The sequence below is a fragment of the Microtus pennsylvanicus genome, chromosome 9 (assembly GCF_037038515.1).
Source record: "Microtus pennsylvanicus isolate mMicPen1 chromosome 9, mMicPen1.hap1, whole genome shotgun sequence".
Lineage (NCBI taxonomy): Eukaryota > Metazoa > Chordata > Mammalia > Rodentia > Cricetidae > Microtus > Microtus pennsylvanicus.
The window spans coordinates 59,030,914-59,047,742 of NC_134587.1; the positions used below are offsets into that span (position 1 = coordinate 59,030,914).

Below are 16,829 nucleotides of genomic sequence, written 5' to 3' on the forward strand. Positions count from 1 at the left end.
TACATGTGTGTTCATGTATGCATGGAGAAACTTTAGGACAGGTGAGAAGCTCTGAGTATAGGTGTGCATCCGCTCCAACTGAGGACAGAGTGGAGAGCTGGCTTTATCTTAATTCTTGTGGGTTTCTTCCCTTTGTGGAGGGAGAAGAAGGGTGTATGGCCATCTTGACATTCCAGTTACATGCCTGAAAACCAAATTCTCTGTCTGGACACATTCTCTGTCTAAGTGTTTCTCAGAAGGAAAGACATTGGTCTGGACAAGGATGGAAATGCTAGATTTGCAAATTCTAGTCTCTGGTCCGCCCTGAGGGCTCTGTTGGTGCGGAACCGGAGCTCCAGGCACCTGAGGTAGGCTTGGCTGAGAGCCTGCGCTGGACCTGATGCCGTCTCTCATGGATGCTCTTGTCTGTACATTTTCTCCTAGGTTTCCTGTTTGGCCTAAAAGGATCAGAAGGAAGAGTGGGCTACCCCGGGCCTTCTGGTTTCCCAGGAACTCGAGGGCAGAAAGGCTGGAAAGGTGAGGAAGGATGGAAAGGATGCCCAGGTGGGGAGGTCGGGATGACGGCACAGTCTGGCCCTCACGGCACCTTACCTTACAGACTGACCCTGCCCACACCCTTTGTTCTTTCTCTGAAGGTAAAGTTTGGGCATTCTGATCTGAAAATGGAAATTCTCCAAAATCTAAATTTTCTTCAAACCAACATGACCCAGCAGGTGGCCGCCATATGTTGGGTCACAGTCAAAACAGCTGTGCCAAAGCTGTTGGATAAAGCTAACTTTGGGTGTCTAGGTCACATGGAACACCTCATATTCTAATGAAAGTCTCCACCTAGACACCTCACCACATATCTGCAGACACTACAGAATGAAAGATAGTCGGAAGCCAGGCGTGGTGGTACACACCTTCAATCCCAGGACTCAGTGTCTAATCTGCGTGATCATATCCCATCAACCCTCCTCCCCTGCTCCCTCCCTCTGTCATCCCAAGTCCCATTTAATAAACACATCTCTCTCCCATTCACTACAGGTGAAGCTGGAGACTGCCAGTGTGACCAGTTCATCGGGGGTCTTCCAGGATTGCCAGGACCCAAGGGTTTTCCTGGTGTCAATGGGGAGCTGGGAAAGAAAGGGGACCAAGGGGAACCAGGCGTGCATGGTATCCCTGGGTTCCCAGGATTCAAGGTGAGGAAACAGCAGCCCCTGCTGAGGCTGTTCAGACCCTTCACTCACACACCAGTGTGCCCGCTTTTTCAAAAGTCATGTGCTTTTTGAGACTTTCCTCTGTTGGAAGGCAGCCCCTCATCCTCTCGGGGTTAGACTTGAGGTTGCCACAGGCCCTAGAGGCTCCACTTCCAGACTGCAAGAGGGAACTGCAGTTCCATGTCTCCTCAAGTGTAGGCCCCGTGTGTGAAGTGGCATTATAGATGAGTCTTTTTTTTTTTAGTAGTAACAACCCAAATGTCCACTGTGTGTAAGTGGGAGAGCAAAATGTGCATAGCCACCCTGTGGAATGCCCCTCTGCAAGGGTGGAGCACTGGCCACACCACTGGGCAGATACATATGCACACACACACACACACACACACCAGAGAGAGAGACAGCCTCACCGTGTCTCCCAATCTGGCCTTCCATCCCTGGCAAATCCTCCCAGTTCAGCCTCCCGTGTTCTGGGATGACAGGCAGGTAGCACCACAGCTGACTGTCCTCTCACTTAACCTTTGAGCGATAGGGGAAAATAATCTGGAGGCACCTGGCCAGGGACAATGTCAGCAATCCAACCAAGCGTGAAAGGGAACCTAAGTCACACAATAAGAGAAACTCTGTTTCATCTCAGTGCAAAAGACTATGCCAGCCTGATCACAAATTTGAGGCTAGCCTAGGCTACGTAAGGAAGATCCTGTTAAGCAAACACACACACACACACATGCATGCATGCATGCACGTGCATATGCATGCACGTTCCCAAGACAGTACCCCCTCTAAGTTTAAGTATTGTTTAGAAAAGAGCATGAAGGAAAAGCCATACACTCCATCCTGAAAAATCAAGTTAACTGTTCATCTGACTCTCTCCTGGTATGCAAGTGGGTCCCAGGCGGTACCTCTGAAATCTACAAATAACCCAAGTATGCCTGCTCCACACCTGTGCACACACACCAGCGGGATTTTCTCTAACAGCCTCTGGTTGTGTTTGTTGTTCTGAATTTAATTGTACATCTGTATGTACAACTCTGTGTAAGAGGATCCTCTAGGATGGGGTGTGTGTGTGTGTGTGTGTGTGAGAGAGAGAGAGAGAGAGAGGGGGGGGGTGGATGGATAAGTGGCTGGGAGGATGGGTGGATGGATAAGTGGCTGGGAGGATGGGTGGGTGGGCGAATGGATATAAATGGATGGGTTGTTGGTTAACCAGATGATTGGTAGGAATGCCTGGAATGGTGATCATAGCTCTGTGGTCATAGCTGGTTATCTGATTGTCTGGTTGGATGGATGGATGGATGGAAACGTGTGTGTGTACCGCACACCAGAAGGGTTTCCCTTCTCTGCCGAGAACTAACTCAATAGACCGAGTTCCCATGGGATCCTCTAGCATAAGGTGGTCCACAAGTGCGTGCAACATTCCGTTTCATTAATCTAACACCCAGGAGTCCAAAATTCATACAAGTAGTTAACCACAATATACTGCAAAGTGATGCCTCATGCACAGAAGCCCAATCCCGGACCGTTTCTATCCTGTGGAACCACATGCATGCAGTACCCACAGAGGCCAGGAGAGGGCATCAGATCCCCTGGAACTGTAGTTACAGATGGTTGTGAGCTGTCATGCCCGGCCTAGGAATTGAATCTGAGTCCTCTGCAAGAGCAGCAAGTGCTCTTAACCCTCTCTCTAGCCTCATAAATGATCATTCTTGCCCTCTGTCCTGGAAGGTTTTTTTTTTAACCTCTTTGGATTCTAGCAATTATAGTTATGAGTGAAGCTACCTTGTGTCCCAGTCCCAGCTCAGGGCTTCTCAGTTATTAAGAATCCAGACTGGGTCCTTTTTGAGCTCCGGATCATATTCAGAGCTTGGGCATCTGAAAACCCATCTGTCCACCAGCTCCTGTCCATGCCCACCGAAGACGCTGGCTCGTGCATTGTTCTCTGAGCATAGAGATTCTAGGTTTTCCCTCTCTGTCCGCCCAGAGCTACTTTTGTTAATTCTCACTATGAAAAGGTCTGTTTTGCAGCTCTGCTGTCCACAGAACCAAGCTAGCCCGCCACTGGGAGGGCACTGCGGCTGGTGACCCCCTTCCCAAAGCCCAGATGCCCTATTCCGGCATTGTGGAGAGCTCTTTCGAGCAGATGCCGTGTTCTGGCATTGTGGAGAGCTCTTTCGAGCAGGCAACCGCCCACAAACTGTATAGCGTAAGATCCTCTAACAGCTGAAGACAGAAGAGACAGCCATGTATTTCTGTCCACAGGGAGCCCCAGGCCTCACTGGACTTCCAGGACCCAAGGGAATCAAGGGAGACTCCAGAACAGTAACCACCAAAGGTTAGTTCTCCGTGACTGAGCCCTTCCTGGCTCAGTTAGCAATCTGGGGGTCCTGGGATGGGTAGATTCTCATGCAATTCTTTCCCAGGTGAGCGAGGACAGCCAGGTGTCCCTGGTGTCCACGGGATGAAAGGTGATGACGGCGTCCCAGGACGTGATGGGCTGGATGGATTCCCTGGCCTTCCCGGTCCTCCGGTAAGCAGTCGCCATGGTGTGAGCGGTCCATTCTCTCATCAGGACCTCCATGTTCTTTACACTTTGCGGGGTCACGGTCTTGGCGCTGGCGCTCACCCAACCCCATGCTCACAATAGGTTCATTCTGCTTTAGTCAGCAGACATCGTGTTTTAAAGACTAGTGACTGAAGGGCCCAGATATTGAGCCCGGACTGAATGAATGAATGGATGAAGCCCAGAGGAGAGAGATAAATACCCGTCATGGTCTACTATAGAACAAGACCCATGTGTTGTCAGGGAAGGGTCTTCCTGCTCTGTTCCCAGAGCAGATCTTGGAGAGCTAATCTCCCTCAGTGTTCACAAACCTTGCTTGCTGTAGCCAGAAGCTAAGGACAAAATGTCCACCTACAGAAAACCCATTGGCTTGCCCCGACACACACACACCATCCACCTGAGTCTAGCTGGTCCACTCCCTGATCTCTGGTGGCCCTATAAAATGTTTTGTTAGCACCACACATACTAGAGCAGCTAAAATATGGATGCACCGAGGCTTTGAGGGCCCTGCAAACAGAAAGAGAGCTTGGCCCAGTATCCATCCCATAATACTCTCTTCCCTTGAAATGCAAAGGAGAAAGGTGATGTCATGGGCAGGGTGGCTCCTCAGCGTCTGCCTATCTGCCATCAGAAGTCCTCTTTCATCCATGGCTCTGCAGGCATGCTGGGACAAGCAGCATCTCATTAGTTGTATATAGCACTGACTCTGGAGCCCTGCTGGGGGCTACCACGTGAGCATTGCCCCTCCCCACTACCCAGAGCTCACCACTCCCTACCTCTGTCCCTCCATGGCCCACGCAGGTGTCCCCACCTGGCTGGTATCATCACCACAGACAGGGCATTCCACTGACAGGACCCTAACCTGTCCTCATTCCAATCCTGTAATATTGCCTCTTATTCTAAGAGCACATGGCTCCTCCTCCTCCAACTAGCTCACTTCCATGTCATGATGCGCTGTCCCTTGTGAACAGCAGACATGTCACACTCTAATCCTAATAGATAGACTGGATGCTGATCCCTGTGCCCATGGTCCTGAATATAAATACGTCTCTCCCCAACCAACCCTACATTGTGCTGATTGGTGAGGCTATAAATCTAACTTCAACTCGGTCACCTGTATAGGCATCTTCCTCCCAGTTGTCCTCAACCTATGGCCCAGAAGCCCAGCGAAATGGGGAAGGGAAATTGGGAAGCCATAGCTGCCCCTGATGTCTGTATGCGTTTGAAGGTAACTGGGATTCTATTACAGGGCGATGGCATCAAAGGCCCTCCTGGAGATGCAGGTCTCCCTGGCCTGCCCGGAACCAAGGGCTTTCCAGGAGAAATGGGTCCTCCAGGACAGGGCTTACCAGGCCCGAAAGGCGAGCGTGGTTTCCCTGGAGATGCTGGGTTGCCAGGACTTCCAGGCTTTGATGGTCCTCCAGGTCCCCCAGGAACACCAGGACAGTTAGGTATGAAGGAGCCCTGCCCTCATCCTCCTGCCTGGGACAGTCAGCGTGGCTGTGTTGCCTGTTCTAGACCATACATGTGTGCCTGGGGAAACAGGCAGCAGCATCATACACCACGTCTGTTCCCAGCACATGGGACAGATGTGCACTGCAGGCTCCTCGGGACCACCATCTTTTCTGCTAGGTGGCTGGGAGGTAGAGCTTCTTTGGGCAAATGAGGTGACCCATGCCCAAGCTGCTTGGCACCGCACACACAAATACACGCTCAGACACCTGCGCACTGGGTAAGCCAATGACTTTCATTGGGTCTAACCTTGCCTCCTCCTTCATTTGTGTCTCTCCAGACTGTGACACAGGTGTGAAAAGGCCTATTGGAGATGGCCAGCAAGTGATCGTGCAGCCAGGTACAGTGATGGAGACCAGGAGTCTCTAGACTGTTACCACTCTGGGCAGTATAAAGTGTGGGACTCAATGGCCAGTGCCCCATGGGAGCCTGGCCTGTGTTCTCATGCAGATGGGCAAGGACTCCTAGAACAGACATGCTCACAAGACGTCTGTCTTCAGTAGAGGACTCTCAGCAGAGAGGCCAGCTGGGCATCATCAGCCTGGGTGTCTTAGTCAGTGTTCTATTGCTGTGAAGAGACACCATGACCAAGGCAACCCTTAGAAGGGAAAGCATTTAACTGAGGGCTTGCTTGCGGTTTCAGAGATTTAGTCCATTTTCATCATGGCAGGGAGCATGGGCGCACACAGGCAGACATGGTGCTGGAGAAATAACCTAGAGTCCTAAATTCAGATCCGCAAGCAGCAGGAAGAGCTTTTGAAACCCCAAAGCCCACCCCCAGTGGCACACTTCCTCCAGTGCTGCCACACACACTTCAACAAGAGCGCACCTCCTAATTCTCCCTCTCAAGCAGTGCCCATCCCTAATGACCACGCATTAAACATAGGAGCCTATGGGGCCATTCCTGTTTAAACCGCAACACTATGTTTAACTTTGCGCCTGCTCAAAGCAACCAATTGTGGTGGCTCACTCTGAACCATGCAGATTCACAAAGAAATCAGTTTTCTTTAGAAATTATAAATGTGTGTCCATCTACTGACAGATAGATGTCTTCAGATGGAAGAAACCTGTCCCCCCCGGAACTATCGGGACCCACAATGATTTGGTTAGGTCAGGGCTATTGTCCCCGTGGGAAAACTTACCAGCACAATTCCACTTTTTTATTTAATATCTTATTATAATTTTAAACAATGATAGCATATTGTCTATGCTAATAGTCTGACTTCTTTTTTTTTATATTTATTTATTTATTATGTATGCAATATTCTGTCTGTGTGTATGCCTGCTGGCCAGAAGAGGGCACCAGACCCCATTACAGATGGTTGTGAGCCACCATGTGGTTGCTGGGAATTGAACTCAGGACCTTTGGTAGAGCAGGCAATGCTCTTAACCTCTGAGCCATCTTTCCAGCCCCCTAGTCTGACTTCTTTACATGATGAAATTCAGCGTTTGTTTGCGTCAGAGCCAGGAGTTATTAGGTCATTGAGTTCATCTGAGCATTAAGTAGTAACCAGTCTTCCCGACCGCTTCTGACCCAGTGGTACCCAAGGCAGTGAGCCTCAGCACTGACATCACTTCAGCTCACCTACCTCTTCTCTGTCTCCAGGTTGCATTGGAGGTCCCCCAGGACCACCTGGCCAGCCAGGACCCCCAGGCCCTACAGGTAATATTCATATTCAGCCTTCATGCCATGGCCTGATGTCTCTGCTTCCCATCTTGGCTTTCCCGTCCACTGGCCCCGCACGCCTGCTCATCTCTGGACACACTGAGGTTCTGCCATCAGAACAGATACAAACTGTGGTCACTTCCCAGGGAAGCTAGCTCCTCAGCACTCCATGAAAAGAATGGACGTGGTGTTGGGTAGTGGTGGCACACACCTTTAGTCTCAGCACTCGGGAGGCAGAGGCAGGCAGATCTACAGGAGTTCAAGGCCAGCCTGGTCTACATAGTGAGTTCCAGGACAGCTAAGGCTACACAGAGAAACCCTGTCTCAGAAAGAAATAAAAAAGAATCTACATAGTAAGCACTGTGCCCCTGCTTTGCCTGGGGAAAATATAGCAAGAGCCCCCCCCCATTTCCCCCCCATATCTCCCTTTTTAATTTTTTTTTCATTTTTACATACCAACCCCAGTTCCCCCTCTCTCCCCTTCTCCCATCCCTCCACTTCTCCCCCTTCCCACCTCCCCTCCACTCCTCAGAGGTGGTAAGGCCTCCCTTAGGGAATCAACAAAGTCTAGCATACCAAGTTGAGTCAGGACCAAGTCCCTCCCCCCTGTTTCAAGGCTCTGCGAGGTATCCCACCATAGGGAATGGGCTCCAAAAACCCAGTCAGTGCATTCAGATAAATCCTGGTCCTACTGCCAGGGACTCCTATAGACAACAGATCAAGTCACAGAACTGTCACCCACATTCAGAGGGTCTAGTTTGGTCCCATGCAGGTGCCCCAGCTGTAGCAAGAGCCATTTTATGTTGGCCTCCGCCGGCTTCATCCCTTCCGAGTTCCATGATAGGCCTCATTGGTTCACGATGAAGCTGGATCACATCCGTTGGTCCTCAGAGGATCTGACAATGACTGTGGTTTCCTTGGGTGTCTAGGTATCAAAGGCAGCAGAGGAATGCCAGGAGTCCCAGGAGAATTTGGAGGACCAGGGCTCAAGGGCTTCCCAGGAGACCCAGGTCGTGAAGGCTTCCCAGGACCCCCAGGTGAGTCAACACAACTTGTGTCCTTACATTGAGGGAATGGCTCGTGTGTGTGATCAGGTCCACCCCAGCTCCATTATCTTCCAGGATTGGTAACTGTTGTCCGAGCTCTTGAGAAGTTAAAAATTCTTGCCTTTTTTTAACCATTGCTGTGCTGGATGGATGCAGAGATCTGGCGGGAGCCACAGCCTTGACACAGGGAGATATCCCTTAATGGATAGTGAACAGCCTAGCACTGGCCTCTCCTCAGAGTATTCTGAACATGTAGACAGTCCTGTCACCATTGGCTGCTAGTGTGCACTTAGGTTTACATGACGGGCACACCCGAGAAAACAATCCACAATGGGAAGTCTATTTTGACTCACGGTTTCAAAAGCATCCATTCATCGTGGTAAGGTGAGCAGAGCAGAGCTGTTCACATTACGGCTACCAGAAAGCAGAAAAGGGGGCAATACAGGAAGATCCGGGGAGAGATAAAGCCACCAAGAACATATCCCTACTAACCCAGCTAGGCCCCATGTCCTACCTTCACCGCCTCCCAATAATGTTATTGTGTTATTAATCCACAAAGGGATTAGCATATTGATTAGTTCAGTACCCTGGTGATCTCATCATTTCAGGAATACCAAGGTGCGCTTCACTAATTCTCCAAGCTTGTATTTTATTGTTTTTTAGTGTGTAAGAGTATTTGCCTACATGTAGTTGTGTGTACCATGTACATGCCTGGCACCCAAAGAGACTAGAAATGGGCATCAAATTCTCAGGGACTGGGGTTGTTGAGGATGGTTGTGAGTCCCACGTGGATACTAGTCTCAAATCTAGGTCCTCTGCAAGAACTGCCCTTGCTCTTACCCACTGAGTTCCCCCAGGATTTCCTCAGTCCAAATGGGGAGATAATTAAAGATAAGCACTCAGTGCCTGGTGGGGCAGCACACACCTCTAATCCCAGCACTCAGGAGGCAGAGGCAGGCAGATCTTTGTGAGTGGAGACCAGCCTGGTCTACATATCGACTTCCAGCCAGCCAGGGATACACAGTAAGGCTCCATCTCAAAAAGAATAAACACAGAGTCTAATGGTCCCTCCTCAGTGCCACACGGAATGTCCCTGTGATGGCCGTCCACAGCTTTCCCACTCACTCCCCACTGCCAGCATCTCTAGGTGTTGGGTCTATTTTCATCACTCCATCCATGTTTTGATACAGCGGAGTCTGAAAGCCGATAGTGAAGGATATCGAAGAGGTGTAATGACATTGAGCGGTCCAATCTCTGGGCAGTGGGCAGGCTCTCGGGCTGCAGATGCCCTTCTGAGACCTCATCACACTCTGGCTCTCTCGATGCTTGTCAATGCTATCTCAGAACATAACAGTGCAGACTTGTGGCTAAAGGTACCACCCTTGCTTTGTTTCAGGGTTCATGGGACCTCGAGGATCCAAAGGTGCTACAGGCCTCCCGGGCCCAGATGGACTCCCAGGCACTGTTGGACTTCAAGGACCAGCTGGACCCCCTGGAGACAGAGGGATTCCAGGGGAAGTCCTAGGGGCCCAACCTGGGCCCCGAGGAGATGCTGGACTACCAGGACATCCTGGGCTAAAAGGGCCTCCAGGAGAAAGAGGACCCCCTGGATTCCGAGGTGAGTGGCTTGACAGGTGGGGGGGGTCGCACTGCAGCCCCCAGGGTGAGTGCAACGCCCTTCTCAGTGGCTTTGGTCAGAAGCCCACAGTGTGCGTGTGAGAGAATGCAGTGGACAACTTATTAACCGTCCATGGCCAGGAGACAGTGGCCCACAGACTCTGTGCTCTAGGTCCTTGGCTCACCATACAGGCTTGCCGCTTTCTCTTCAGACCTGTAGCTGGTGTGCAAACTGGGAAGGATGTATCCCAGAAAGTGCTGGCATGTACTCCTGGCTCAGGAACATTTTTAAATGTGGCTGAATACTGATCTTGCCAAGCTGAGAAAACTAGGCTAAGGACTTACACGCAGCAGCAACTGGATTTCCTGTCCTGGAATATTCGCACAGTAGCAAAGGCAGAAGGAAACCTCCAAGACGCTGGTTTCCGTGCCCTAGTGACTCGCATGACACTGGTCTCCGTGCCCTAGCGACTCACCTGTTTTGTGGCTTTAGCTCTGCTCTGCCTGGAGGGTGCTTCCTGCAGTCCTGACTGCCTCCTGCTGGTGTTTCTATACTGAGTTTGATCAAGCAGGAATTTCCTACAATGAAGTGAGCAGAGATATCTCACAACTCTTGTCTCTGGCTCCGCAGGAAGCCAAGGCATGCCCGGAATGCCAGGATCCAAGGGTCAGCCAGGTTTCCCAGGACCTTCGGGACAGCCAGGACTCTCCGGACCCCCAGGACAACATGGGTTCCCAGGAGCTCCTGGCCGAGAGGGACCCTTGGGGCTGCCAGGCTCCCCCGGCCTTGGAGGTAGGAGTTCAGCACCCTAGGAATGTCTGGGGCCCTCGCAGGTGCTAACGTCCAACCTAACATGATCTTTTCATGGGTAGTCATCAAGCTGTGTTTCAAGGAACCCACAAGAACTGCAAGGGGTTCCGAAAACAAATCCTATCTTTTGTCAAAAAAAATTTAAGCAGCTGGAGGAGACAGCTCAGCCTGCACCTGTTGTGTTGTGTCTGTCGAGGGCCTACATGTGGTTTCATTAGGAAAACAGACAATTTCACTGCAAAGGTTCAAAATCCCTGCTCTGGTGCAGAAAGGAGATATTTAGGGTGGTAGGGAAGGTGGTCACGGGTGGAGACATCCGTAGGGCACTGGCAGCGAGCGGCTAGACCAGAGTGGTTAGCTCTCCCACAGCACTCAGCGCAAAACTGACCCAAGGCTTTTGCATCCCCCTGACCAGCAAACATTTCCAAAAGTTTGTTTGGTTATGGCTTTGTGAGACCCACTCTGACCATGTTGCCCAGGCTAGTCTCAAACTTCTGGGCTCCAGCAATTCTCCTGTCTCAGTCTCCCAAATGCTGGGACTGCAGGTGTAAGCCACTGGATCTGGCTTCCTGATTTTTTGTTTTGCTGATTAAGAACTTTTTTTACGTATAAAAGTTGTAACGGTGCCATACACTGACAAGTAAAGTTCTTAATGGAATCTTTACTCCTAAACTTGAAAAACAAAATCTCTAATCCTCCTGCATTCCCTGTTGCCACAGTTGGGCAGTAATTTTGCAGAGGGCCTTCGCCATCTCTGCGAGCAATCAACTATGCACACAGACCCTCTTGCAAACCAGGCCTTTCCCTGGTCTCAGGGGTACCCATGTGTGGCTTTGTCTGTATCCAAACTGCTGCCTGGCCCCCAGCGAAGCCAGCTCTTCTGCGTGCCATGCTGGTGGCCAGTGCTGAGAAGGAGGTTCAGGCCTTCTGCCGCATGTTCCCAGGGGCTCAACAGCTCCTAGTTCCGCCATGGTCTCCAATGATCCAGGAGACTACAAAGGCCCACCTCTAAATGAGCCAGGCTTTATTAGATAGATGATCTCCCTCGTGGACAAGCTTGTGTTTGGTCAGGGTAAGGCAGGCAGAGGCTGGAGGGGGGCTTGTTGCACATGACACATGGCTTGAGGCCAAGAGTCATGCAAATAGGAAGACCCTGGCACCGAGCAGGAGGTAGGTGGCACAAGAGTGGACAGGATACCTGAGAAACAGGGCGACCAGAACAGAGGCACAAGCACCCAAGGGCTGGACTGAGAGCTCATTTGAAGGAGAGGGGCGGTGACTGGGTGAGGAGATTGGGCAGGAGGTAGAATGTGTTAAATACCAAGCTGGGGGCCACTGGAGATTTAAAATAGACAAACATAGTAAGCCAGGGATTAAAGGCCACCAGCTCCTTGCTGTGGGGGAACCTGAACAGTGGAGGGGTACAGGAGGACATTGGTGGTTCTCTAGCGTCAGGACTGAGTCAGGGACTCAGGAAGGAGCAGGGCTGACCAAGCATCAACCGCTGCTAAAACTCTGCCTGTTGGCTTACCCTGGGTCACTATAGCTGACCCAAGTTGACAGTGTCCTGCTGCCATCAGCATGGGTCCCTGGGTGTGGCGGCAAGGAGCTGTCCTTGGGGAGGGCACACTGGGCTCTCACTCCATGGTCGGCCTTCGGTGTTGTCACGGTGACCTCTCTAGGAAGTCTAATCCCTGCAGGGCTCACAGGCCGTGTTTTAAGGCTCATCTCTGTCGGGACAGTTTTCTATTTTCCTCCAAGGAAATTTATCTTCCCAAAGGCTTTGTAAGGGTTGCCCTGTACACCCTTTAATTTTGCTTCTCTCTCTCTCTCTGACAGGTTTACCAGGAGACAGGGGTGAACCTGGTGAGCCTGGTGTCCCTGGCCCTGTGGGCATGAAAGGTCTCTCTGGGGACAGAGGTGATGCCGGTGTGTCAGGCGAACGTGGTCATCCCGGAAGCCCTGGATTTAAAGGAATGGCGGGGATGCCTGGTGTCCCTGGGCAAAAAGGTAAATAAATGTGAGGTCAAGGCAAGGACTTCCCTGCTGGGGCTGCAAGGTTGGTCACTCTCTGACTGAAGCAGCTGTCCCAGGGGTCCCAAGCTGGCTAGAGCCTGACCTCACCCACCTGCCAGCCTGAAGCCGCAGGAACCCAGGAGATTAGCTGATGCTACTTAATGTCCATTAGGAAGCCAGTTTGTCTCCTTACCTCAGGGTTATCAGCACAAGGAAGGTTCTAGACAAAACCTGCTGTAAACAGGTTCAGATCCCGGGATGATGGTGTTTTTATCAAACACCTGGCCCCTGGAATTGAACTCATCACACACACGGAAACTATTCCAAGAGATGTTCTATGGGCAGAAGTTGTTGGAAATACCCTGGTGACCTCCATAAAGCCCGTGGCATCTGCCCATGGTGTGAAAGGACTGGGGTCACCTTCACCTGTGGGACCCATCCGAAATCCTCCTGGGACTCTTCTGTGCCACCTCATGCTGTCACCTGCCCGATGTCTGAGGCTCTTAGAAAGGGGTTGTCCCAGAAATCCCTGCTCAGGGCAAAGGGACTTCACAGGCTCTCATGTGAGGGACATGGCCACAGTGTCAAGGATGCAGGAGACCAGCCTGTCCCACACACTTGGTCCCCACTAACCCTCTCCTTCTTCCTCCAAAGGCGCCCGAGGGTCACCTGGAATGGATGGCTTCCAGGGCTTGCTGGGACTCAAAGGAAGACCTGGGTTCCCGGGAATCAAAGGAGAAGCTGGGTTCTTTGGAGTACCTGGTCTGAAGGGCCTGCCCGGCGAGCCAGGTGTTAAAGGTATGGCCTTGCTTCAGATCCACAGGTTTCTGCTTGGTAAATAAGCTGGACTCGGCAGGGCAAATAGGCACACGTCACATTATCTCTCATATGAAGAATGACTCTCTGTGTGTGTGTGTGTGTGTGTGTGTGTTCATGTTCATTTTATACTTCATTTTGTTTTCCTGGGTTAGCACTTGATAGACTGGTCTGGAGCGCCCAGGTCCACACTCCCCACCTGGGTCGCCCTGTGACTGGAACCTGCTGCACTGAGCTATAAATTACAGTTTTTACAGATTTCTAGCAGAATAGTTCTTCCAAGATTTCAAGATTACCTTTGTTTTTAGGTAAATCCCATGCTAACTTAGATCTTTTAGGACATGGAACCGAAATTGCTCACTTAAAGTTAAATTGGGACTGGGCGTGCGTGTAATCCCAGGGCATGGAAAGACCGAGGTCTAGGGAGCTCAAAGGACAGCCTAGTCTATGTGGAACCTTAGCTCAAACAGAGCAGAACAGAGACCTGACACTTAAAATTAAGTTAGATTTGAAACGCAGCTGCCCTGTGCTCCCTCGCTGTGGCTCCTCCTCCTCTGTGGCTCCTCCCTCGGTGTGGCTCCCCTGAACCCCCATTCCCATGCTCAACACAGAGCTCTGAGGGCCAGACCAGTTTAGTGACTGATTCCCTCACCATCAAGGTTCTTGGGAAATGACAGAATTCTGCTTCCTTCCAGGAAACCGAGGGGACCGGGGCCCTCCAGGACCACCTCCTCTTATCCTGCCCGGGATGAAGGACATTAAAGGAGAAAAGGGAGATGAAGGACCAATGGGCCTGAAAGGCTACCTGGGCTTGAAAGGTGAGTCAGCATACGGGGGGCCAGCTCCCTCTGCCCCAGCCCTGGCCCTCCTGCCTGGACTCCAGGGCAGTCCTGCACTCTGCCAGACTTACTTTGTGCTTTAAGTCTCCCTGATCTTAATACCAGAGCCACGCCCCTTTCCTGTGCTCTGGACACTGGGAGATGTGCTCAGAGTGCGGTTGCAGGCATAGGGGGAAGGGTCCTGCTCTCACCAGGCCTTCCTGCTCTTCCTACAGGTAACCTAGGAATGCCTGGGATCCCAGGACAGGCTGGAATCCCAGGGCTACCTGGGAGGCCCGGCTACATCAAAGGAGTCAAGGGCGACATAGGAGTCCCTGGCATACCAGGCACGCCAGGACAGCCAGGGGTGGCTGGCCCTCCTGGGATTACTGGGTTCCCAGGGTTCGTAGGAAGTCGGGTGAGTAGGTGCCCCTGCCCTGCTTGTTCTACAAGATCCACTCCCCTCTTCTGCTCTGGGATCAAGCCACAGATTTGGAAGCAGCAAAGGCTTCTAAGGACAAGGTTACCTGTGTGTGTAGCACGAATTCTAATTGGTCTTAATAATAAAAACTCGGAGTCAGCTATCAGGGCGTGAAAGCTGAAGGATCAGAGAAGCAGAGCTGCAGCCACTGGAGTTCTTACCTCTACCAGTGCTCAGACCAAAGGGGCAACCCTGTCCTCAGACTGCTTCTGTCTCTACCAAACCTCAGACTACACGGAGCTCCTGTCTCCTCCCACCTTATATTCCTCTCTCCACCCAGCCATATCACTCCTGTCTCCACCTCCCTAGCACTGGGATTAAAGGTGTGTGATCCCAAATTCTGGGATTGCCTTTGTGTGGCCTCTATTTCTCTTTTGGACTGGATCAATTTTGTGTAGCCCAGAGTAGCCTTGAACTAACCGAGATCCCTCTGCCTCTGTCTCCCAAGTGCTGGGATCAAAGGAGTGTGCCACCACTGCCTAGCTCTGCGCTCTGATCCTCAGGCAAACTTTGTTATATCATAAACAAAATATCACCACACCTGTGCCTATCAGTGACAACCTGAGGGCTCGCCAACTACCATTGCCCCTGTCCTGGCTTTTCAGTGTATGGGGCCTCAATATTGTTTCTGTTCAATTTTGTCTTAGGGCGAAAAGGGTGCCCCCGGAGTAGCGGGGCTTTTTGGCGAGACTGGCCCTACTGGGGACTTTGGTAAGTGTCACTGGGACAGTGAAAGCAGGGTGGTCAGAGCTTAGCTCCTGGCTAAGCGAGGTGCCTTCGGGCCTGGGGCTGCCGCTGGGCATTTGGAGACAGACTACACAGCAGACGGTCCAAAGCTAATGAGCTAGAGCTCATCTTCCTCTCTGCATGTCACAGGTGATATTGGGGACACTGTGAACTTAGCAGGAAGCCCAGGCCTGAAGGGAGAACGGGGAGTCACCGGAATTCCAGGTACACAAGTTACTTCGTTTCTTCCAACAGCCCAGAGCATCGCCTCTGGGCCTGGCTTGCTGAGCGTGGCCTAAGGGACTGCAGCAAATGACCAAAGCCAATGCGCAGGAGCAGCCCCCACGTCGGGAGGCAGCCGACGCAGTCGTACATGTCAGCATGTGTCCTCTGTAGAAAGAGCACTCCACACAGCAAATCAATCTCTGGTTCCAGGTATCAAGGGATTATTCGGCGAGAAAGGAGCCGAAGGTGACATTGGATTTCCTGGGATAACAGGCATGGCTGGAGCCCAGGGCTCTCCTGGACTTAAAGGGCAAACAGGTAAGATTACTGTAGCCATAGCCTGCCCTGTGGTGTGGCCTCCTGAGACCAGGAGCAAGTGGCCAGCCACCTTGACCATTCCCTCCTCCACTGCAAACACTTGTGTCCAAGAGACTGCCCTGTACATACGTCCCATTGCCTGGCTCCATCTGGAGACCAGCAATACATAGCGATGCCATGTGGGCTATGGGAGCTCTTAGCAATGGGGAGTGGACAGGGCCAGTTAGGACCTCTTGGGAGGCTCCCCAGAGGCCTGCTCCACCTGTCAGGGCTCCTACACATTCAGACTTTTCCTGCTCATTCCCCCACAGGTTTTCCAGGGCTCACAGGCCTGCAAGGACCACAGGGAGACCCAGGACGAAGCGGACTACCTGGTGACAAGGGAGATTACGGCTGGCCGGGAGTAGCAGGGTTGCCAGGTAAGGGGAATCTCTTTTTAGGAAGAGAGACAAGTGACCACCAACACTCAGGGCCAAGTGTCCAGACTGCCAGATTGCAAGGAAAGGAACCTGTCTGTAGGCTGCTGCCGCTGAGCCCCATGGGAAGACAGGGACAGGTATGTCAGTGGCTGACTACGGTCACAGGACACTGAGTGCAGGTTTGCAGCCATGGAATCTGCTGACCAGAAACCAGGCACGCTCTTCAGCAAAGAGGGCACACGCTGAGCTGGAGAGATGACTCAGAGGTTAAGAGCACTGACTGCTCTTCCAGAGATCCTGAGTTAATTCCCAGCAACCACATGGTGGCTCACAACCATCTGTAATGAGATATGGTGCCTTCTTCTGGCCTGCAGACATACATGGAGGCTGAACATTGTGTACATAATAAATCTTTAAAAAAAAAAAAAAAAGAGGGCACACACCTACAGAAAAGTGACCAGAAGCTTCCAGGGAGGTCTCTGGCCTTTTTTTTTTTTGGCTATTATTATTATTATTATGCTCTACATTTTTCTCTGCTCTCCTCCCTACCTCTCCCCTCCCCTTCAACCCTCTCCCAGTTTACTCAGGAGATCTTTTTCTAC

General features: G+C 51.6%; 1 protein-coding gene across 1 annotated transcript in view; it reads left to right on the forward strand.

The window, feature by feature from the left end:
* Positions 1-16,829, forward strand: part of Col4a2 (collagen type IV alpha 2 chain) — a 137,131-nt gene that overhangs the window by 109,707 nt on the left and 10,595 nt on the right. The window contains exons 21-38 of the mRNA XM_075986138.1: positions 424-516; positions 1,027-1,181; positions 3,456-3,528; positions 3,617-3,723; positions 5,006-5,207; positions 5,549-5,608; positions 6,875-6,931; positions 7,864-7,971; positions 9,377-9,598; positions 10,229-10,390; positions 12,248-12,418; positions 13,079-13,222; positions 13,936-14,058; positions 14,295-14,476; positions 15,187-15,250; positions 15,416-15,490; positions 15,701-15,808; positions 16,120-16,227. Of these exons, the coding sequence (XP_075842253.1) occupies positions 424-516; positions 1,027-1,181; positions 3,456-3,528; positions 3,617-3,723; positions 5,006-5,207; positions 5,549-5,608; positions 6,875-6,931; positions 7,864-7,971; positions 9,377-9,598; positions 10,229-10,390; positions 12,248-12,418; positions 13,079-13,222; positions 13,936-14,058; positions 14,295-14,476; positions 15,187-15,250; positions 15,416-15,490; positions 15,701-15,808; positions 16,120-16,227 (2,214 nt within the window). The remainder of the gene's footprint in view (positions 1-423; positions 517-1,026; positions 1,182-3,455; positions 3,529-3,616; positions 3,724-5,005; positions 5,208-5,548; positions 5,609-6,874; positions 6,932-7,863; positions 7,972-9,376; positions 9,599-10,228; positions 10,391-12,247; positions 12,419-13,078; positions 13,223-13,935; positions 14,059-14,294; positions 14,477-15,186; positions 15,251-15,415; positions 15,491-15,700; positions 15,809-16,119; positions 16,228-16,829) is intronic.